This window comes from Fonsecaea monophora, assembly GCF_001642475.1.
Source record: "Fonsecaea monophora strain CBS 269.37 chromosome Unknown Scaff35, whole genome shotgun sequence".
NCBI classification, from domain to species: Eukaryota; Fungi; Ascomycota; class Eurotiomycetes; order Chaetothyriales; family Herpotrichiellaceae; genus Fonsecaea; species Fonsecaea monophora.
The window spans coordinates 1-16913 of record NW_019173966.1 but is presented as its reverse complement, the minus strand read 5'-3'; the positions used below and the strand labels follow the sequence as shown (position 1 = coordinate 16913).

At 51.9% G+C, this 16913-nt stretch overlaps 7 protein-coding genes across 7 annotated transcripts; 4 read left to right on the top strand and 3 right to left on the bottom strand.

The window, feature by feature from the left end:
- Positions 1 to 389: 389 nt before the first annotated feature.
- Positions 390 to 1434, top strand: AYO21_05486 (hypothetical protein; the record flags this gene model as incomplete). Its single annotated transcript, XM_022655455.1, has 4 exons — positions 390 to 946; positions 1001 to 1080; positions 1136 to 1215; positions 1267 to 1434. The coding sequence occupies 4 exons, from the start codon at positions 390 to 392 to the stop codon at positions 1432 to 1434; spliced, it is 885 nt and encodes a 294-aa protein (XP_022512155.1).
- A 278-nt stretch (positions 1435 to 1712) lies between these two features.
- Positions 1713 to 3101, bottom strand: AYO21_05485 (hypothetical protein; the record flags this gene model as incomplete). Its single annotated transcript, XM_022655454.1, has 1 exon — positions 1713 to 3101. The coding sequence occupies one exon, from the start codon at positions 3099 to 3101 to the stop codon at positions 1713 to 1715; it is 1389 nt and encodes a 462-aa protein (XP_022512154.1).
- Positions 3102 to 3530: 429 nt separating this feature from the next.
- On the top strand, positions 3531 to 6704 carry AYO21_05484 (hypothetical protein; the record flags this gene model as incomplete). The annotated part of the gene is made up of 1 exon (XM_022655453.1): positions 3531 to 6704. One exon carries the CDS (start codon positions 3531 to 3533, stop codon positions 6702 to 6704), a length of 3174 nt encoding a protein of 1057 aa, XP_022512153.1.
- A 561-nt stretch (positions 6705 to 7265) lies between these two features.
- On the bottom strand, positions 7266 to 9266 carry AYO21_05483 (hypothetical protein; the record flags this gene model as incomplete). The annotated part of the gene is made up of 1 exon (XM_022655452.1): positions 7266 to 9266. One exon carries the CDS (start codon positions 9264 to 9266, stop codon positions 7266 to 7268), a length of 2001 nt encoding a protein of 666 aa, XP_022512152.1.
- Positions 9267 to 9570: 304 nt separating this feature from the next.
- Positions 9571 to 11582, top strand: AYO21_05482 (aspartyl/glutamyl-tRNA(Asn/Gln) amidotransferase, B subunit; the record flags this gene model as incomplete). The annotated part of the gene is made up of 3 exons (XM_022655451.1): positions 9571 to 9633; positions 9716 to 10067; positions 10117 to 11582. 3 exons carry the CDS (start codon positions 9571 to 9573, stop codon positions 11580 to 11582), a joined length of 1881 nt encoding a protein of 626 aa, XP_022512151.1.
- Positions 11583 to 12576: 994 nt separating this feature from the next.
- Positions 12577 to 14460, top strand: AYO21_05481 (hypothetical protein; the record flags this gene model as incomplete). Its single annotated transcript, XM_022655450.1, has 3 exons — positions 12577 to 13228; positions 13294 to 13983; positions 14168 to 14460. The coding sequence occupies 3 exons, from the start codon at positions 12577 to 12579 to the stop codon at positions 14458 to 14460; spliced, it is 1635 nt and encodes a 544-aa protein (XP_022512150.1).
- Positions 14461 to 15328: 868 nt separating this feature from the next.
- AYO21_05480 (arginase) lies at positions 15329 to 16411 on the bottom strand (the record flags this gene model as incomplete). Its single annotated transcript, XM_022655449.1, has 1 exon — positions 15329 to 16411. The coding sequence occupies one exon, from the start codon at positions 16409 to 16411 to the stop codon at positions 15329 to 15331; it is 1083 nt and encodes a 360-aa protein (XP_022512149.1).
- Between the last annotated feature and the right edge of the window lie 502 nt (positions 16412 to 16913).

The following is a 16913-nucleotide window of genomic DNA, read 5'->3' as shown; positions in this document are numbered from 1 at the left end:
GGTACGTCACAGTCTTCTGAAAACCCCCATCGTTTCCCCTCTCGCTATTTCGAAATTCCCACTGTGGTTCCCCGTTGGTGCGAAATCCGAGGCTTGATTTCACCATATCGTCAACCTAGAGAGCCCGAGACGTTGCTGCAATCTCGGAAAATGCCCCTGCTTCGCTGTCTCCGCTTCCACTCCTCCTTCAAGACGCCGTAAACGGCCACTGTTGCCTCAGCTTCGTCCACACTCCGCAGGCGGAGTGCTCTTGGGATGCGGGGCGAGCTCGACAGCTGTAATGTAGGAGCCCCTCAAAATCCGGTATTTCAGATCCGGGCCATCTGCCTCTCCCAGACCTGCGCTCTGATTTTCCAGTCCGTGGTTCATATCGTCGCTTGTCTTCCACGATGTCTGCTATCCAAGCCCAAATCGACCGGGGCGCCGTGCCTAACCATGTTTCCAATGTCTGCCCCAAAGGAACCAAATTTCACGTCCTCGAGGTGGGCTGGCTCGAATGTGACGAGGCTTTCGTGGTTCGTGGCGGGAACACCAGCCTGAAGAGCACCGAAAAAAACTCCTTTGTCAACAAACGGAGAGAGCTGCCCATGTACTGTATCCTTATCGAGCACCCGCATGAGGGTCTCATCCTGTGGGAGACAGGGTGTGGCAAGGACTACCCGGAGATCTGGGGTCCCGTGCTCTCTGACCTGTTCTCGCGCGTGCGCTATGAGCCTCAACATGAGCTGAAGGCTGCGGTAGAGGCAACGGGAAACAAGCTCGAGGATATCAAGAAAATCATCATCGGTCATCTCCATCTCGACCATGCGGGAGGATTGGACGAATTCCTCGACAAAAAAGACGTTGAAATTTGGGTCCACGATCGGGAACTCAAGTCGGCTTTCTGGTCTGTCGCGACGGGTGCAGATGTGGGTGTCTACATGGAACATTACCTCAAACTGAGCTTGTATGTCGTCCCCGCACCAAGCTGTCATGTGTCCATGATGCTGATATTTTGTAGGAATTGGAAAACCTTCGATGAGCGAACGTTCGATTTTTGCCAAGGTATCACCTTGCACCACCTCCCAGGACATACTGACGGTGAGAGTGCCATGCCTGTTTCCCGAAAAAGAAGTTGCTGGTAGATAGGTAACAGGATTGATTGGAATGCAAATCAACATGCCCGATAGTGGTACGTTCTTCTTCATCAGTGACCACTGTCACGTTATCGAAAATGTGAGTGTCCATCCACCTATCGATCTGCTCAACACTGAACTGTCCCTCCAGTGGCGCGACGGTATTCCTCAGGGATGGCTCGCCAGGGATCATCCATCATGGTTCCAGAGCACTCAGCGGCTGAAGCAATTGGAGAGGACGACCAAGGGTAAGGTTATCCCAGGCCATGACAAAGGAACATTCGAAGAGTTGGTCGCCAATGGGAACACGTATACCTGAGTCGACCAGCGGACCGGCTGTAGCAGAGTCTGTGAAATAGGATGGAGTGAGCTTCTGGTGTCCACAGAACGAGACTATCAAACGTGGTAATACATTCGGCGCATATGCCTCTCCGCATCCCTTCAGCAAGTGTCTCGTCTTCACTCTCGTCTTCACACATGTTGACAGATTTCATCGACTTCAGCGTCACTGCATCCGAAGCGCGAAAACATGGCTACCAGTGGGACCTGGGTGCGAATCACAACGGCATCGCAAACTCCAGTGTTACCTGCTTGGAATCATGAACTGCTGGAAGACTCGTGATCCGCCATTGTCCATTGGCTTGCGTTCAGAGTAGAGTCCATCATTTCCGGTGTATCTTCGGACGGTTCATCTCGATACCGCTCGCCCGAGTGGTCATTGACGACAGAAAATCCAACTGATTTGGTGTTTTTATTATTGGCTTTCTTTTCAGCCAAAACAATATCGCCGTTCCACGGCTGACATTTATAGATGATCTCTCCACAACGCAAACATGTCCAACCAGCACCCTCCTCTGCTTCGATCTTAGTGGCGATGCACACGAAGCAGTATATACAGCCGCATGGTATTGTTTCGTAAGGATTCACCACGTCGGTAGTGGCCGAACCAATGACGCCTCCTCCAGCGGCGGTATTCGCTCCTAGGATCTCGGCTTCAGACGTAGACGTTGGGTTCTGGTCTTGATAACAAATTGGGCAAGTCCGCTCGGGTAGAAAAGCCAACGGTCCGCTTTTTATCCTATCGCCATCGTCCTCTGCTTGTGTAGGTGATTTCATCGCATCTTTTGTTTTTTTCCACATTCTGGAGAGCCATCTTCGCCATCGACTGATGCCGACCAACGGCAAAAGAAATAGTAAAAATTCGGTAAAGGCATGCCAGACTAGTTGACGATTTAGGTACTCAAACGAGACTTCCCGGCTAACTTGATTGGATGGCGACATAAGTCTCAACCTCAGCAAGCGATCTGTAAGGGTCCGGTAGCGCCCATTCACAAGAAATACCAGGAAGGAGCAAAAAGCGGCGATCGAATGGGTTGTGGAGATGAAGGAGGTGAAGCGCATCAGCGTCTGGACGGCGTCTGAAGGCGCGGTATAGCCTCGCTCTTGATCAATCAGCCAGTCTTCCCACTTATCCCATCCATATCGTCCGAAGACCGTCAAAAGGCCGTAGAGGCTCTTTTGCCATCTTGTTGGTTTGGGAAGGGCCAGTCCAGGTTTTCTCGCGTCAACGTATCGGAGGTTCTGTAGAGCTGCGCCGTACGAAGCGTCATTGTCCCATATAGATAGTTTGAACAAGACCGCCCGGAGAGCAAGTAGAATTTCTTGCGACCAGTCATCCTGAAGATGTGGTCCGACGTATTTTAGAGCATCCGCCACTTGTGTCTTCAATAAACCCAGCAACTCTTCGTCAAGAAGTTCAGCATCCACTTGCCCGACTCTAAAGGCGGGCCGTGTGCCTTCCGACTCTAGCAGAGTTATCCAGAACGATGATAGTTTGGGTCGTAGGGACTGCGTGAGTCGGGCGAAGGAGGACCGGCTACTGTTGATCTCGGGCTGTAGCGTGAGGGCGGCGCGGGCTTCCTGTTGTCTGGCTGTCTGCCGTGCTAGGATGCGTTCTTGAGCAGCGGCAAAGCTGCTGGATGACATGGCGTGGTCATCTGAAGGTGGCACGCAGAAAGGGGAGGAGGCAGAAGGACAATCAGAAGATTTCTGGTCTAGGTTGAAAAGCAATAATATTAAATTAATGAGCAACCGAGGCTGGCTTCGGTGATAGTTTGGCCAGTGGCTTCGCCGATCCGTCCATGTTGCGTTCCTCGTCACGAGCCGCAGCCTCTTGCTGTTTTAAGGCACCAGTAGCCCTTTTCAGACCATTTTTATTGCTGCCCATTGTGTGAAGCCACAACGAAAGGCTGGGGCTCCTTTAATGTGTTTCATCAGAGCCTTCTCCATCAATCTCGGTCTCATGTTGACAAGAACCTTGCCGGCTCTTTGCAATCTCTCCTCTTGCCAAAGATCCCTTCTCTTCAACACCAGCATGACAAGTGTCGCCAGCATTTAGGTCACTCCACGACGAAGATGCCCTCCTTCACTATCGAGGCCGAGGGTGAAACTAATCCTCTGACCAGGAATGCTGTCATATCTACCCTCCAAAGCGCCTCACTGCCGACAGCCCAGAGTCTGAAGGTGGCCACGCAACAGATTGGGAACTGGGAAAAGTCGCCTGGCTATTATGCTCTCCTTCAAGATGTCTACGCCGACTTCTCCCTCAGCCAAGAAGTACGCTTCCAGGCCATCATCCAACTCAAGAATGGCATCGACAAACACTGGAGGAAAACGTCCGTAAATCCTATCAGCAAGACCGAGAAGGAACAGATCAGATCGAGGGCTATCGAAGCGGGCGTTCACGAACCCAACTCAGCCCTTGCACTCCAGAATGCTCTAATGCTCGCGAAGATTGTTCGGTACGAATTTCCTCATGACTGGCCGGATGTCATCAACGTCATAATACAACATCTTCGAGCTGCCAATGAGGATCTCAGTGCGAATCTCTACATCTCGAACATCTTGACCATTACCCTGCAGATAATCAAGGAGCTGGCATCGGGACGTCTACAGCGCACGAAGAAAAGCCTTCAAAATGTGGCATTGGAGCTTTTGCAGGTCCTTGGGCGTCTCTATGTCAGTTTGGTGGCTAGGTGGCAGTCGGTCGCTCCTCAAACCGATCTTGCTAGCACGGTCAGCAGTCATTCGGCGCTGAAGACATTGCGGAGACTTCTCGTGGTTGGTTTCGAGAATCCTCATCGAGAAGAAGCAGTCAAGGAATTCTGGAACCTCCTGCAGAATCACCAACAGATATTCTGGGCAGCATACACTCAAGAACTCCCAGCCGAAGCTCAAAGCATGCTCTTGAAGCATCTCCTGCAGTTGTCCAAATTATTTCTCGACATGGCTCGAAATCACCCAGCCTCCTTCGTGCTTCTCGGCTGCATGGACATTCTGAACCGCTCCTGGTCTATAATCAGCGAGACGGAGGCCAAGCAGGCGTCCTTGCAGGGGAACTTTGACTGGAAAGTATACCGCAGTGGCGACAATGCTGAAGAGTCCCCAATCGAGAAGCTTCGCTTGAAAGGCCTGTTGTTATTCCGTGCTTGCCTGAAGATGGTCTTCAATCCAGTCCAAACATTCAAATACGTCACCCCAGAGGACAAGCAAGACAGGAAACATGCCGTCGATTACGTCAAAAACACAGTCCTTACGCAAGACTTCGTTCTTCGATTGATGGAGCTTTTAGTGACCCAATACTTCATCCTTCGGCCTTCCGACCTGCGAGACTGGGAACAGGAACCAGACGAGTGGGAGCGCCGAGAGGAAGAAATTGCAGACGCATGGGAGTTCTCGATACGCTCATGTTCGGAAAAATTATTCCTCGATCTAGTCATCAACTTCAAAGAGCTTCTGGTTCCACGGTTACTCCAGGTGTTCTATCAATACGCCACCATTTCGAACACCGATGTGCTCCTGAAAGACAGCCTCTACTCAGCCATTGGAATAGCAGCCGCTTGTCTAGAGGACGTCCTTGACTTCAATACTTTCCTTCGCGAGACCCTGGTGCAGGAAGTACAGATGAACAGACCAAATTACAATCTCCTTCGGCGACGCACTGCAATCTTACTAGGCCAATGGGTCCCAATCAAACCAGAAATACTCGATCGAATCGCAGTTTATCAAATATTCACCCACTTGCTTTCTAGCCGAGAGCCCCTCAATGACCATGTCGTTCGCGTGACGGCAGGACGGCAGCTGCGTCTCGTATTAGAGCCTTTCGAATTCAGCTACTCTGATTTCAGCCCCTACGCTACGCCTCTGCTAGAGAGTGTCATATCCCTCATTGCTGAGACAGAACTGTCTGAGACAAAAATGGCATTACTCGAGACAGTCAGAGTGGCGGTGACGAGGCTGGAAGGCCACATAGAACCATATGCACAGGGCATAATGTCGATGCTCCCGCCACTATGGGCAGAATCTGGTGAAGAACACTTGATGAAACAAGCAATCTTGACCTTGATCACCGCAATTGTCAACAGTCTTGGGCAGAAGAGCCTGGCTTACCATGGACCCATTCTCCCCCTAATTCATGACTCCATTCAACCACAGTCGGAAGCAATTGTGTATCTACTTGAAGAGGCACTCGAACTGTGGGCTGCCATTGTACAGCAAACCCCGACAGAGCACGCCTCTTCAGACCTGTTATCCCTATCTCAATCTCTCCTACCCCTGTTGGATATGGGCGGTGAGCTTCTGCGGCAGATATTCGAGCTCACAGAATCATATACGATATTGTCGCCCGCTACTGTCCTGTCACCCCAGTTCCTGACACCGCTCCTCACGTCAATGAAATCTTTCTTGCCGGCTCTATCAACCAGTCGAGCAAGGGATGCGTCATTGGCACCTCATGTTCTAGAAAATCTCGTTTCTACAATGTCGGTCGAGTCTCTGTCCAGTGTGGATCCTCAACAGGGCCTCACACATCTTTTGGAATCGATGCTGAATACCCACTACCTGGAGTCCCTGATGGGCCTCCTCAAAGAAGCATACGACTATCATCAGGATCCTCGTCCGACCCGCAAACCACCAGACATCATTGGCCCGGGAGAAACGAGCCTTTTCAGTCTCCTGGCACGTATGGTTCTCCTCTCGCCAGACCAATTCGTTCAAGCAGTAAACGCTACCAACGTTACATCCACATCAACCTCAGCGCCATCCTCTGTTCTCCCACCGGCCGAATGGCTTCTGACAGAATGGTTTCTTCACATTGACGCCATAGGTGACATCCTGCGCAAGAAGCTTCAGGTCCTTGCCCTGACAAATCTGCTTGCCTGTACGATTTCTCCACGTTTTCCGACAGTCATGCTCGAGAACCTCGAGACAATGTTCACAATCTGGACCGATATTTGCACTGAGCTAGGTCAAGAAGCAGCAGACGAGTCCCAAGGAGATTACCTATGGCATAACCGTCATGGAGATGGTGGAGATGTTCCTGAATGGCCTGACGCAACACCAGAGGATGGTCGGAAGAGGGTCTTGAGTAACCACGATCCAATCTATACCATTAATGTACGCGAATTTATCGGGTCGAGGTTGAGGCAGGTGATTGAGAGGACCGGCGGGCTGGAGAATTTTCAATACCGTTGGCTAAGTCAAATTGACGGAACGATTGTTAAGAGCTTCGCGAATCTGAAGTTGATGTGACGCCAAATTATGATGAGTTGGAAACAGCGCGACACGACACTTTTGTCGATATGTTCAGCAACCGATACCAATACTTGTTCTCGCATGCAGATGATTTACCTGCCTTCAGGCGGTCTTATGGAGAGAGAGAGAGACAGGGTCTGCTATCAAGAAGAACCTTGCTCAAGGCTTCGAAGCAGTCTTGCTGGAAGACTTGGTCCTTATGAAAACAATTGGGGCTGGGTGGGATCGACAAGCAAAGCTCAGCACGGGATTAGCTTGGATGAGAGCGAAGAGTCCTTGTCAACAGAGAGCACATGTCCGGAATTGTTCTATGTAGGAGCTCGCTGGAGTGGAGGAAGTTTTGGTGGCCTAGATACTGTGGACAAGACGAGACACCTTCGCTCAAATGCTTGGTTTGTCGACTCGAGTGGACAGCGAATGAATGCAACGCTTTGGTTATAAGAAGCCATATCAAAGGACATGAACGTGCAGAACGCAAATACGAATCCCATTGCTTGAGAGATTAATGAAACGTGCCACCCATTTATCCCCCCCCCTTTTCCTTATAACACCCCTGCTCTATGAATCTATCGACTGCACCGATTCTACCCCTGATATGGAGCCCTGTCTGGTGTCGACGAAGGTGGGCGCCTTCTTCAGGCCCACATGATACCGCATAAACATGGTGTCGATGAAGTGCTCGTGTTTGATGCCCGGGGGTTTCTGTGCGGCAAACTCCTCGATCGCGTCTTGTGGCCGGTAGCCCAGCCTCTCGATCAAGTAGCAGCAGATGAAGAAGCCCGTGCGGTTGTAGCCGTAGTGGCAGTGGACGCCGATGGTCTTGCCCTCGACGGTGTGGGGGTCCTCGAGGCGCAGGCGGTCGACCAGGGCGATGAAGTCGGCGACCTCGACCGCCGTGGGGGGAACTTTGCTCACGGTCGGGAACTTGTGGTACTGGATGCCGCCGCGCTCGAGGGCCTTGGTGTCGTAGACGGGCGAGTCGTGCGAGATGTCGACGACGGCGAAGATCTGGTCGCTCCACTTCCGCACAAACACCGACGGCGTGTGCACCTCGTCCTGCTCCCGCAGCGTCTTCATGGCCCGGAAGATGCCAGACGCGGGAGGGTGCCCGATGGCGCCCGACACGGGCAGCACCTTTTTCCACTTCTCCAGGTTCTTCACGTCCCATTTGCCCGAGGTGGTCAGTTGCTGGAGCTGCCAGCCCAGCGAAAGTTCTGGGGAGACGTAGCGCGCCAGGAAGTCTTCGATCAAGCCCGCCACCGTCCGGTAGGTCGAGTGGTCGTACATCAAGGCGTGAGCTGCGGGAGAAGGCAGGATTGCTGTCTTGACAATCTTCGAGTTGTGGCTGGACATCTCGCTTGTTGAGGGAAGGGTGCCGAATTGGCGTTCATCCGCCATCGGGTCGGGTTTGCCCTCACTCGAGGCGTTTGCGATCGTGCGCTCTGAATCAGTGGCGTCGGTAGGTAGGGTTGTGCTCTCAGGACCCCCTTTGCTCTGCTCACCGACTGGGGGCTTCTTCAGGAAAGAAACAATGTTTGTGAGCTCGGCGGGCTTTGTGACGGTATCTGCCTCTCCAGCAATAAGGAACAGAGGCACCTGGATTCTTGCCCAGGTGTTCTTCCCAGGCAGACCGCCTATCGGTTTCCCTGCGGAGTCGTACTGTGGCAGACAGCCCAACGCAGAGCGTTTCCAGACCGGTGTTTTGAAGTCCTTGTTGAACGCCAACTGGAGGCGGCGAAGGTCTATTCCAGCCGCCTTTCCGGCCATTCTTTCAACACTTCGAGAGTTGACGCCCCCTCTTCGGTCCAGGGCTCTCAGTATATTGAGTGCTATGTCCGGGAGAGCTAAGAACCGCCTTGCCGAAGTTGTCTCAGACGGCGAGGGTGGAGTAGCCTTGGGACAAATACCAACAAACCCTTCTACACGCAATGGGAATGAAGGAGACGTTGCTAGCACTGCAGCGAGGGAGCAACCCATGCTGTGGCAAATAAACACCACTTTTTTATGTCCGTGCTGTTCACAAATATCTCGAATGGCCGTCTGCCAGAGCTCGCAGAATGCAGAAATGGTATAGGCACCATAGTCCTTCGGCGAGAATTTGGACATGCCATGCCCTGGCAAATCAATGCCGAAACAGGGAGCTATATTGACCAAGCTTCCGAGCAGCGGCGCAAACTGAGGTAAAGAGCCACCCAATCCATGAATGAAGACGAGTAGAGGTAGATCTGCGATAGCTTGGAGCTTTTCGGCATGTGGATGAGGATGATAAAACGTCCTTATTGACGGGTACTCGGCGTGCTTGGTTTTATATGACTGGACATATGAATGGTTCTTGAGCACGGAGTGATCATTGTCAGTTACAGCGGCCGACTCCTCCTCCTCCGTCTTGGAAGCCTTGCTCGAGGGGAGATATGACCTTGCAATATACAGCAGACCAAAGCCCACAAATAAGCCTAGAGCAGTGTTAATCGCTAGCATCCAAGGCTTCATTGTCGGGCGACCCCATAACTCTTGGGGAAACTGGCGGCTCCCCGGCAGCCGCAAAATATTGAGACTCATGGTCCAAATCTCACAAGCTCATTTTGAGGGTCCCAATAAGAGTGTATCGAAAGGTTGTCCAGCACATAAAAGTCGGAATAGGGGTGTTGGCCCCGAGTGCGGTCTGTGGATGAGCAATGCGACTAGCCGGTGGACGGCGAGGCTAGCGATGCCCACCGTTTGAAAGACAATCCCTGCTCTAAAAACATTCTGATATTGGTATCTCTGAAACCTGAAGGGAGAATGAATCGTCAAAGCAAACACTTGTGCGAACGCCACCAGAAAATCCCACAATGACGATCAAAACGAGTCTGATTGACTTTTGATGGGATCGGAACTTCGTGGACTCTCGGAGAATCTGTTTGTCCGGGTATCCGGTGCAGACCCGGTACGGTGGAGTGAAGAATCACCCGCGGCACTTTATCTGGCTTGCTGCTTGGTTGCGACAAATCGACACTGATCGATAACAGACTCCATTGACTCTTGTTTACACCTTCTCTAACACTCGTGTTGGTGCCCCTCGAAAGCCTATGCACCAAAGGTGGTTGAGATGGACTCGACAGCGGCTCCCAGTTCGCCTCCTGACTGCCAACGGTCCCTCTGATTGTCAATCACTTTTTCGCAGTTTCCATTCAAAGCCCCGATCGTTGCAGCAGGACCAAAGTCCTCTTCGGAAGCAGCTCAAAGATGCTGCAAAAGCAGTGCGAACGCTCCCACTAGCTCCGGCAGCGGCTGAGAGTCCGGATTTGCTGGAAAATTGGGAATTGACAGTAGGCATTGAAATCCATGCCCAGCTCAATGCCTCTCGCAAGCTTTTCTCGCGTAAGACCCCCCTCTCTCTCTGTCTAGGTATTGCTCTGAGACTGGGTAGCTGGTATAACGGCGCCGACTACGGTTCCAAACAGTCAAATTGCTCCTTTCGACATCGCCTTGCCTGGTAGTCTCCCAGTCCTCCAGCCGGCTGTCATCTTGCCAGCCCTTCGTGCGGCTACCGCTCTCGGGTGTACGATTGAGCCAGTCAGCAACTTCGATCGCAAACATTATTTCTACCACGATCAGCCCGCGGGCTATCAGATCACTCAATATTACCACCCCTTTGCGAAGAACGGTCGTGTTGTGTTAGCCACCGAAGATGGGCTGGAGGAAGGTCGCTCGGTCACGGTGAATATAAAACAGGTGCAATTGGAACAGGACACAGCTAGAACGCAGGAAGATGATATCAACACGGCACTGATAGACTTCAACCGTTGTGGCCAAGCGCTGATCGAGATAATTTCGTTACCCGACATACACTCTCCTCGGGATGCAGCCATCTACGTCAAGAAAATTCAGTCGATCCTTTACGCTGTTGACGCTGTCACAACCGGCATGGAACAAGGCGGCCTCAGGGCTGATGTCAATGTCTCCGTCCGTCGTCGAGGCGCTGAGGAGGGCTTATTTGCCTATAGCGGCGTGACAGGCCTCGGTCAACGTACAGAAATCAAAAATCTCAGCACCTTCAAAGGCATCGAAGATGCAATCAAGGCGGAAAGAGACCGTCAGATTCAAATCCTCGAATCCGGCGGGGTGGTTCAGGGCGAGACCAGGGGCTGGTCCATGACGACCCCCAATGAGACAAGAAGACTTCGAGGAAAAGAGGGCGAGGTGGACTATCGATATATGCCCGATGCGGATATCCCTCCTCTCTACATCGATCGTGACTTGATCTCTTGGATTGAGAAGACTCTACCTCCAACGGCGAGCGAATTAGTAGCGATGCTAGTCCAAAAGTATGGCCTCAGTTTCACGGATGCGGTGACTTTGGTTTCGCTCGATGACGGCGAGAGATTACTCTATTTTCAAGACATTGTCGATGAGCTGGTGTCAAGCAGCCGCTTCACAACAACGCCAAAGGATCATGGAAAGACGGTGGGAAATTGGGTGTTGCATGAACTGGGTGCTCTGCTTTCCACCGAAGAAAAACAATGGAGTGACAACCTGGTTTCCTCCAAATCGATGGCTGAAATAATCTATCGCTTGAAAGACAACCAGGTTACAGGCAGTTCGGCTAAACATATTCTCAAGCTCATCTATAATGGTGACAAACGACCTGTCTCACAAATCATCAGACAAGAAGGCCTGGGCTTCTCGGAGATGTCGACTGATACTTACCAAGCAATCGCACGAGAAATCATCGACAAGTTCCCCCAGCATGTCAAAGATATTGTCGAAAAGGGCAAACTCGGGAAAATGCAGTTCCTCATGGGGCAAATGATGAGACACCCCCGAAAGGGCGATATGCGCGCCCCGGAGGCTGAAAAAACACTCCGCCAGCTGATCTTGGGCAGCAGCGGATGATGCCGAAAGCAGCAGGGAACAACGCTTAGGTCTTTGTGTTCAGCGACAGGGTCCCTCGACGGATCGCCCAGGAAAGGGGATACAACCCACGCCATCAAGTATAACGGCAGGGTCCGTATTACATGCTCGGGCCTGTTCTAGCTTGTCTTCGTTTCCTGGTTTACCGGGCGCATATTGCCATCGCACAAGACCCTCGGCGGATGACTCCAGCACTCTTTCAGGCTCGAGGTATGCTTGTACTCACTGGGCTCAGAGTAAGCACCAACTTATGATAAGAGACATGGCCACAAGAAAAAGTCTTGCTCAGCGACTTCGACTCAGGCTCGAGTTCACAGAATGAGTGGTGTTTTGCTGACATACAACCTCTTGATCCCACCTATAACCCGTTCTGAGCATACGGCGAAGTGCCAGTAAGATGAGGTGTCCACAAAGCCACCATCATGACAGCCTTTATCTCCCGTTCATTACGTGACGGCACCTTCAGACAACCAGCTACGGTACCTAGGTGTCTTTACGAATGCAATGGCGGCGTATTGCCTGGACAATATCTCTGTCGACCTGGTCGAGTCAGCTTGACTCGAGGACCTCGACGTGCTGGGGTCCACAGAAACTTCAAGTCTCCCCGCATTTCAGCACAAAATATGGAGCCCAAGTACGGAGTATTATTACCCCCGACCCACTCGATTCTCTAGAGGAACGCCTCCCCAAAGCTGGCCGCTCGTTATACGACATGGGCCGGGACAATGTGTTGCCTCTGGTCGTTCTCCAATCAGATCGATGCGAATACGTGATTAGAATTCTCTGGCTGGAAGGTCATCGACAAGATCAACGGGAAGTCGATTCGATACTGTTCCACTTCTTACATTTCGCATGCCCTGGGTTTAGGACGTGCAAGAAGGCACATAAGTACAGCACCGACCTAGTCTAATACATCTCATCCCATGCTTTTCCACCTTTCTCTCTCTGCCTGATTGTCACACTGCCTCGTTGCACCATGTCGCTAACCTACTTACCCTGGGCCGTCGTTTCGGCAGGCGTGGCAACTCACCTCTTCTTCTTCAAAGTGGGCGAACGCTGTCTGTACCCTACACGCTACCTCCAAGCATTTCTTCTTGGATGCATTGTCGCGAGTGTGGCTAGATCGCACTATGGCAATATCCCGACCACAGAGGCCATTGCATTCACCGCCAAATATGCGTCGCTGTATCTGGCCGGCATCTACACCAGCCTGATCGTTTATCGGCTCTTCTTCAATCCGCTGAACAAGATCCCGGGTCCATTCTGGGCGCGGTTGTCCAGATTCGATCTCGCCTTCCGCGTTGCGAGCAAGAGAAATACGTATCAACATCTGCTTGCCATGCACCAGAAGTATGGCAAATTCGTGCGCCTCGACCCCAACGGCATCTCTGTCGCACACCCTGATGGCGTCGAAGTCATCAATGGCGTCAAATCCAAATGCACCAAAAGCGCATGGTATGGACAGGATCTTCCGTTCATTTCAATGCACACGTGCCGGGACCGAGCGCAGCATGATCGGCGGAGACGGATCTGGAGCCCTGCATTCAGTGACAAGGCTCTTCGGGGTTACGAAAATCGGGTGCAGAAGTATAACGACCTGCTTCTCCGCAAGGTCGAAGAGTCAAAAGGTAAGTAATTTACTCCTTTTTGGTGCCCCGTTCCAACCTGGGTCCAATTGACATTACGTCTGTAGGCGGTGCCATGGACGTGTCGAAATGGTTCAATCTGTACTCGTTCGATGTGATGGGCGATCTCGCCTTCGGTGCGGACAACCAGTGTCTCGAATCTGGGGAGATGCACTGGGCCATCAAGCTGCTCAATGATGGAATGGACCATCTCGGCTTGGGTCTGCCACCCTGGTTGTTTCGGCTCCTCGTAGCCATTCCCGGCGCAGCTGCAGATCACTTCCGCTTCGTCAGTTACTGTGCTGAACAACTTGACAAGCGGATCAAGATGCAAGGCAAGTTAGAGAACCCGGACATTGCACATACATTGGTCGAGCATTTTATCAAGTCGGATCCAGCAGCGCAAAAGGCCCAGCTGCCCATGTTGCAGGGCGACAGTCGACTGATCATCGTCGCTGGTTCGGACACGACGGCAGCTACCCTGGTGCACTTGTTCTACCACATTGCCACGGAAAAGGGCCTTCTCGAGCGATTGAGAAAAGAGCTGGATGGGTTGGTGAAGCCCGACGAGAAGATCGACTCGCAAAAGATCCAGGACGCCCCGCTGTTGAACGGAGCGATCAACGAGACCTTGAGACTTCACCCGCCTGTACCGAGTGGAGTGTTTCGAAAAACACCAAAGGAGGGGGTGGAGATTGGTGGTGTGTATATCCCTGGAGACACGGTGGTGCAGATGCCGCAATATGTCATGGGAAGAGGTGAGTTTCGACTTTTTTTGTTACAAGTTCCCATCGAGCCATGAACTGCTTTGAGGTTCTCTCCTGTCTGTGTCCTGTTTTGTTATTTCTTGATTCTCTATCCCTGTCCACCGTACACCATGTCCAGATTCAAATACTCCCTTCATACCCTCGCTATATACTAACCGTTTGATGTCCACGATAGACCCGGACCTCTACCCCTCGCCCCTTGAATTCATTCCCGAGCGCCACTTCTCGCGCCCAGAGCTCATGCCCAACAAGGACGCGTTCCAGCCCTTCTCCACCGGCCCCTACAACTGCATCGGCAAGAACCTGGCGTACATGGAGATCCGCCTCCTGACGACCAACATCATCCGCAAGTTCGACGTCAGACTCGCCGACGGGGAGACCGGGGAGGGACTCCTGACGAGGACAAAGGACCACTTCACCCTCGGGTTGGCGCCTTTGAACTTGTGTTTCGAGACGAGGAGGGCATGAGAGTAGGTAAGGAAGAGGGTGGAGAGGGAGAGATGCGTCGGGTTTCACAAGTGTGGCGTTTGTAGCGGATTGTATAATGATGGATTTTATGTATGGCATTTTGCGAGAAGAGGGACAATGACATGCCTACCTCCCTACTACCTCCCTACCTTCCTACCTAGATAACGAGAGGACAAGACGCCAGGTCGGGTGAGTAGCTGGGGAAGGGTCACTCAAGAGTCAACATCAGAATGAATCAATGCAAAGGATAGCAAATAGCAACAACGACGACAACAACAACAACAACGACAATCACGCATGAATGACCCATCCATTTCCCATATCCATATCGTATAATTGAATGCTCCATGAGAAATGGGAACGGGAATGGGAATAAGAATCAGAATGAACATTCCATTAATATCAGCTATTGTCTCCTTTGTCTCTTTTGTCTCCGATATACCTCGTACATATATATGTGGGTGTGGTACTCTACAAATCTCTCCTTCTTTGGGTACCTAAGTAGGTATGTAAGTAGGTATGTATGTTGGTATGTATGTTGGTATGTATGTATACAAGTCCTCAAAGACCCTCAATCTCCTTTGCTCCCCATTTCGTCGATACTGTTCTGTTCGTTCTGTTGAGTCGAGTCTTTCCCATATATTGCTTGGTTTTTCCTTCCGATATTCTGTCGTGTTCGAGATTTCATTTCGGGTCATCCCGTTCGTGCGGCGCGCGCGATCGAATAGGTATTTACAGAGAAGAGAGAGAGAGAGACACTTAGAGGAGAAAGAGAAAACTTTACGGATAATGCTGTATATTGCCACGTAAAGTAGGGCCTCCCTCTCCAACCTCGCTAGAATCCCCCGTCGGTCTCTATGTTACTCTCTCACAGCAAGGTGTCACCCAGTGCGCACCTCACCAGACTCACGCCGGCCCTCACCGTCTCGCTTGCGCCAGCCACGTCCAATGCAGGATTCACCTCGACCAGATCCATAGCCACCAACTGCCCCGTTTCATGGACGCATTCGGCAATGTAATCGCCTTCCCGCAAAGTCAAGCCTCCTCTGACCGGTGTTCCCGTGCTAGGAGCCCACATCGGGTCGAGGGCGTCCACATCGAAGGAGAGGTGGATAGGAGTGTCGTTCCCGATATGAGCCAGGGCCATTTCGACCACTCTCCCAATCCCGTGACGGTCAATGTCGTGCATGGAAAAGGCCTTGATCCTGTGGTCACGCAGGATTTTCTTTTCACCTCTGTCCACATCCCGCAGTCCAATGTAGACAAGCTTGGTGGTCGACAGCATTTGGTCTTCTTGTAACCAGCCGAAGATGTCCTTGTCGTCAGAGTGGGCCAGACCAGTTACAAACGCGACTGGCATGCCGTGGATGTTGCCTGAATCGGATGTCTCGGGCGTATTGATGTCAGCGTGGGCGTCAACCCAGATCACGGCGATCTCTTTACGTCCGTTGTACCGTTCCCGAATGGCCTTGGCTGTGCCCGCGATGGTCCCGATGGCTATGGAGTGGTCGCCTCCAAGGGTCAGGACCATTCTTCCATGACGAGCTTGTTCATAAACTTGTCCTGCAAGCGTCTGCGTGACGGCGCTGACTGAGCGCGGGTTCTTCATTCCTCTATACGGCGTGTCGGACGCGGGACGGATTTCATTGAAATTGTGCACCTCACTATCCCCATGAAGCGTGTATCCCAGCTCATCCCGGATCTGGTCCAGCAGCCCCGCGCTGACCAACGCAGTAGGAGCGGCGTCCACGCCCTCTTTGCACTGCCCGCCAGAAAAGCCGACGAGCACCACGCCCAGGTCGGAAGGGTGAGGGAGGAATTTCTGACGGATCGTCGAGGGGGAGTTCATGTCGTACCCGTTGTTTGAGGACTCGTGGGTGGATGAGGAGCCGTTCGTCTGGTTGTGAGTGTGGCCGTTCGGAGAAGACTTCTCGGGGGCTTTTGGCTGCATTTTCAGGAGACTTGTCTTGTATGGTCAAGGCGTGCGAAGGTTTGAACCGAGAAATGCAAAGAGGGAGGGAACCCGAAAACGCAGTCAAAGTCAAAGGATGTACGTGGTTCGTGGCTTGGTATCTCGACGACGATGGAAGAAGGATTGTTGTCCACCAGGGCAAGTAATGAATCAACTCCCAAGGAAATACGATGGCTTTTCCGTATGATTGATGCACCGAAACTGTCCTTTTTTGTTTCCTCTTGAGAGAATAGAGAAAGAGCAAAAGAATGTGGGGGGTGAGCAAGCTGCAAAGGGAGCAAAAAAGGAGCGAGGGTTGGGTTCTTATGTTGGCCCGTAAGAGGTTTTGTTGGAAGTCATTCAACTCACACTTTTGAACCTGTCCCTTATACCAATCTGACGCTTCCCACGATCTAATCTGGTTAAATCTCAGTAGTCCACGTTTCATTGACTAAAAACCAGACATACAACAACTAACATCGACTGCGAGCATATAGACATT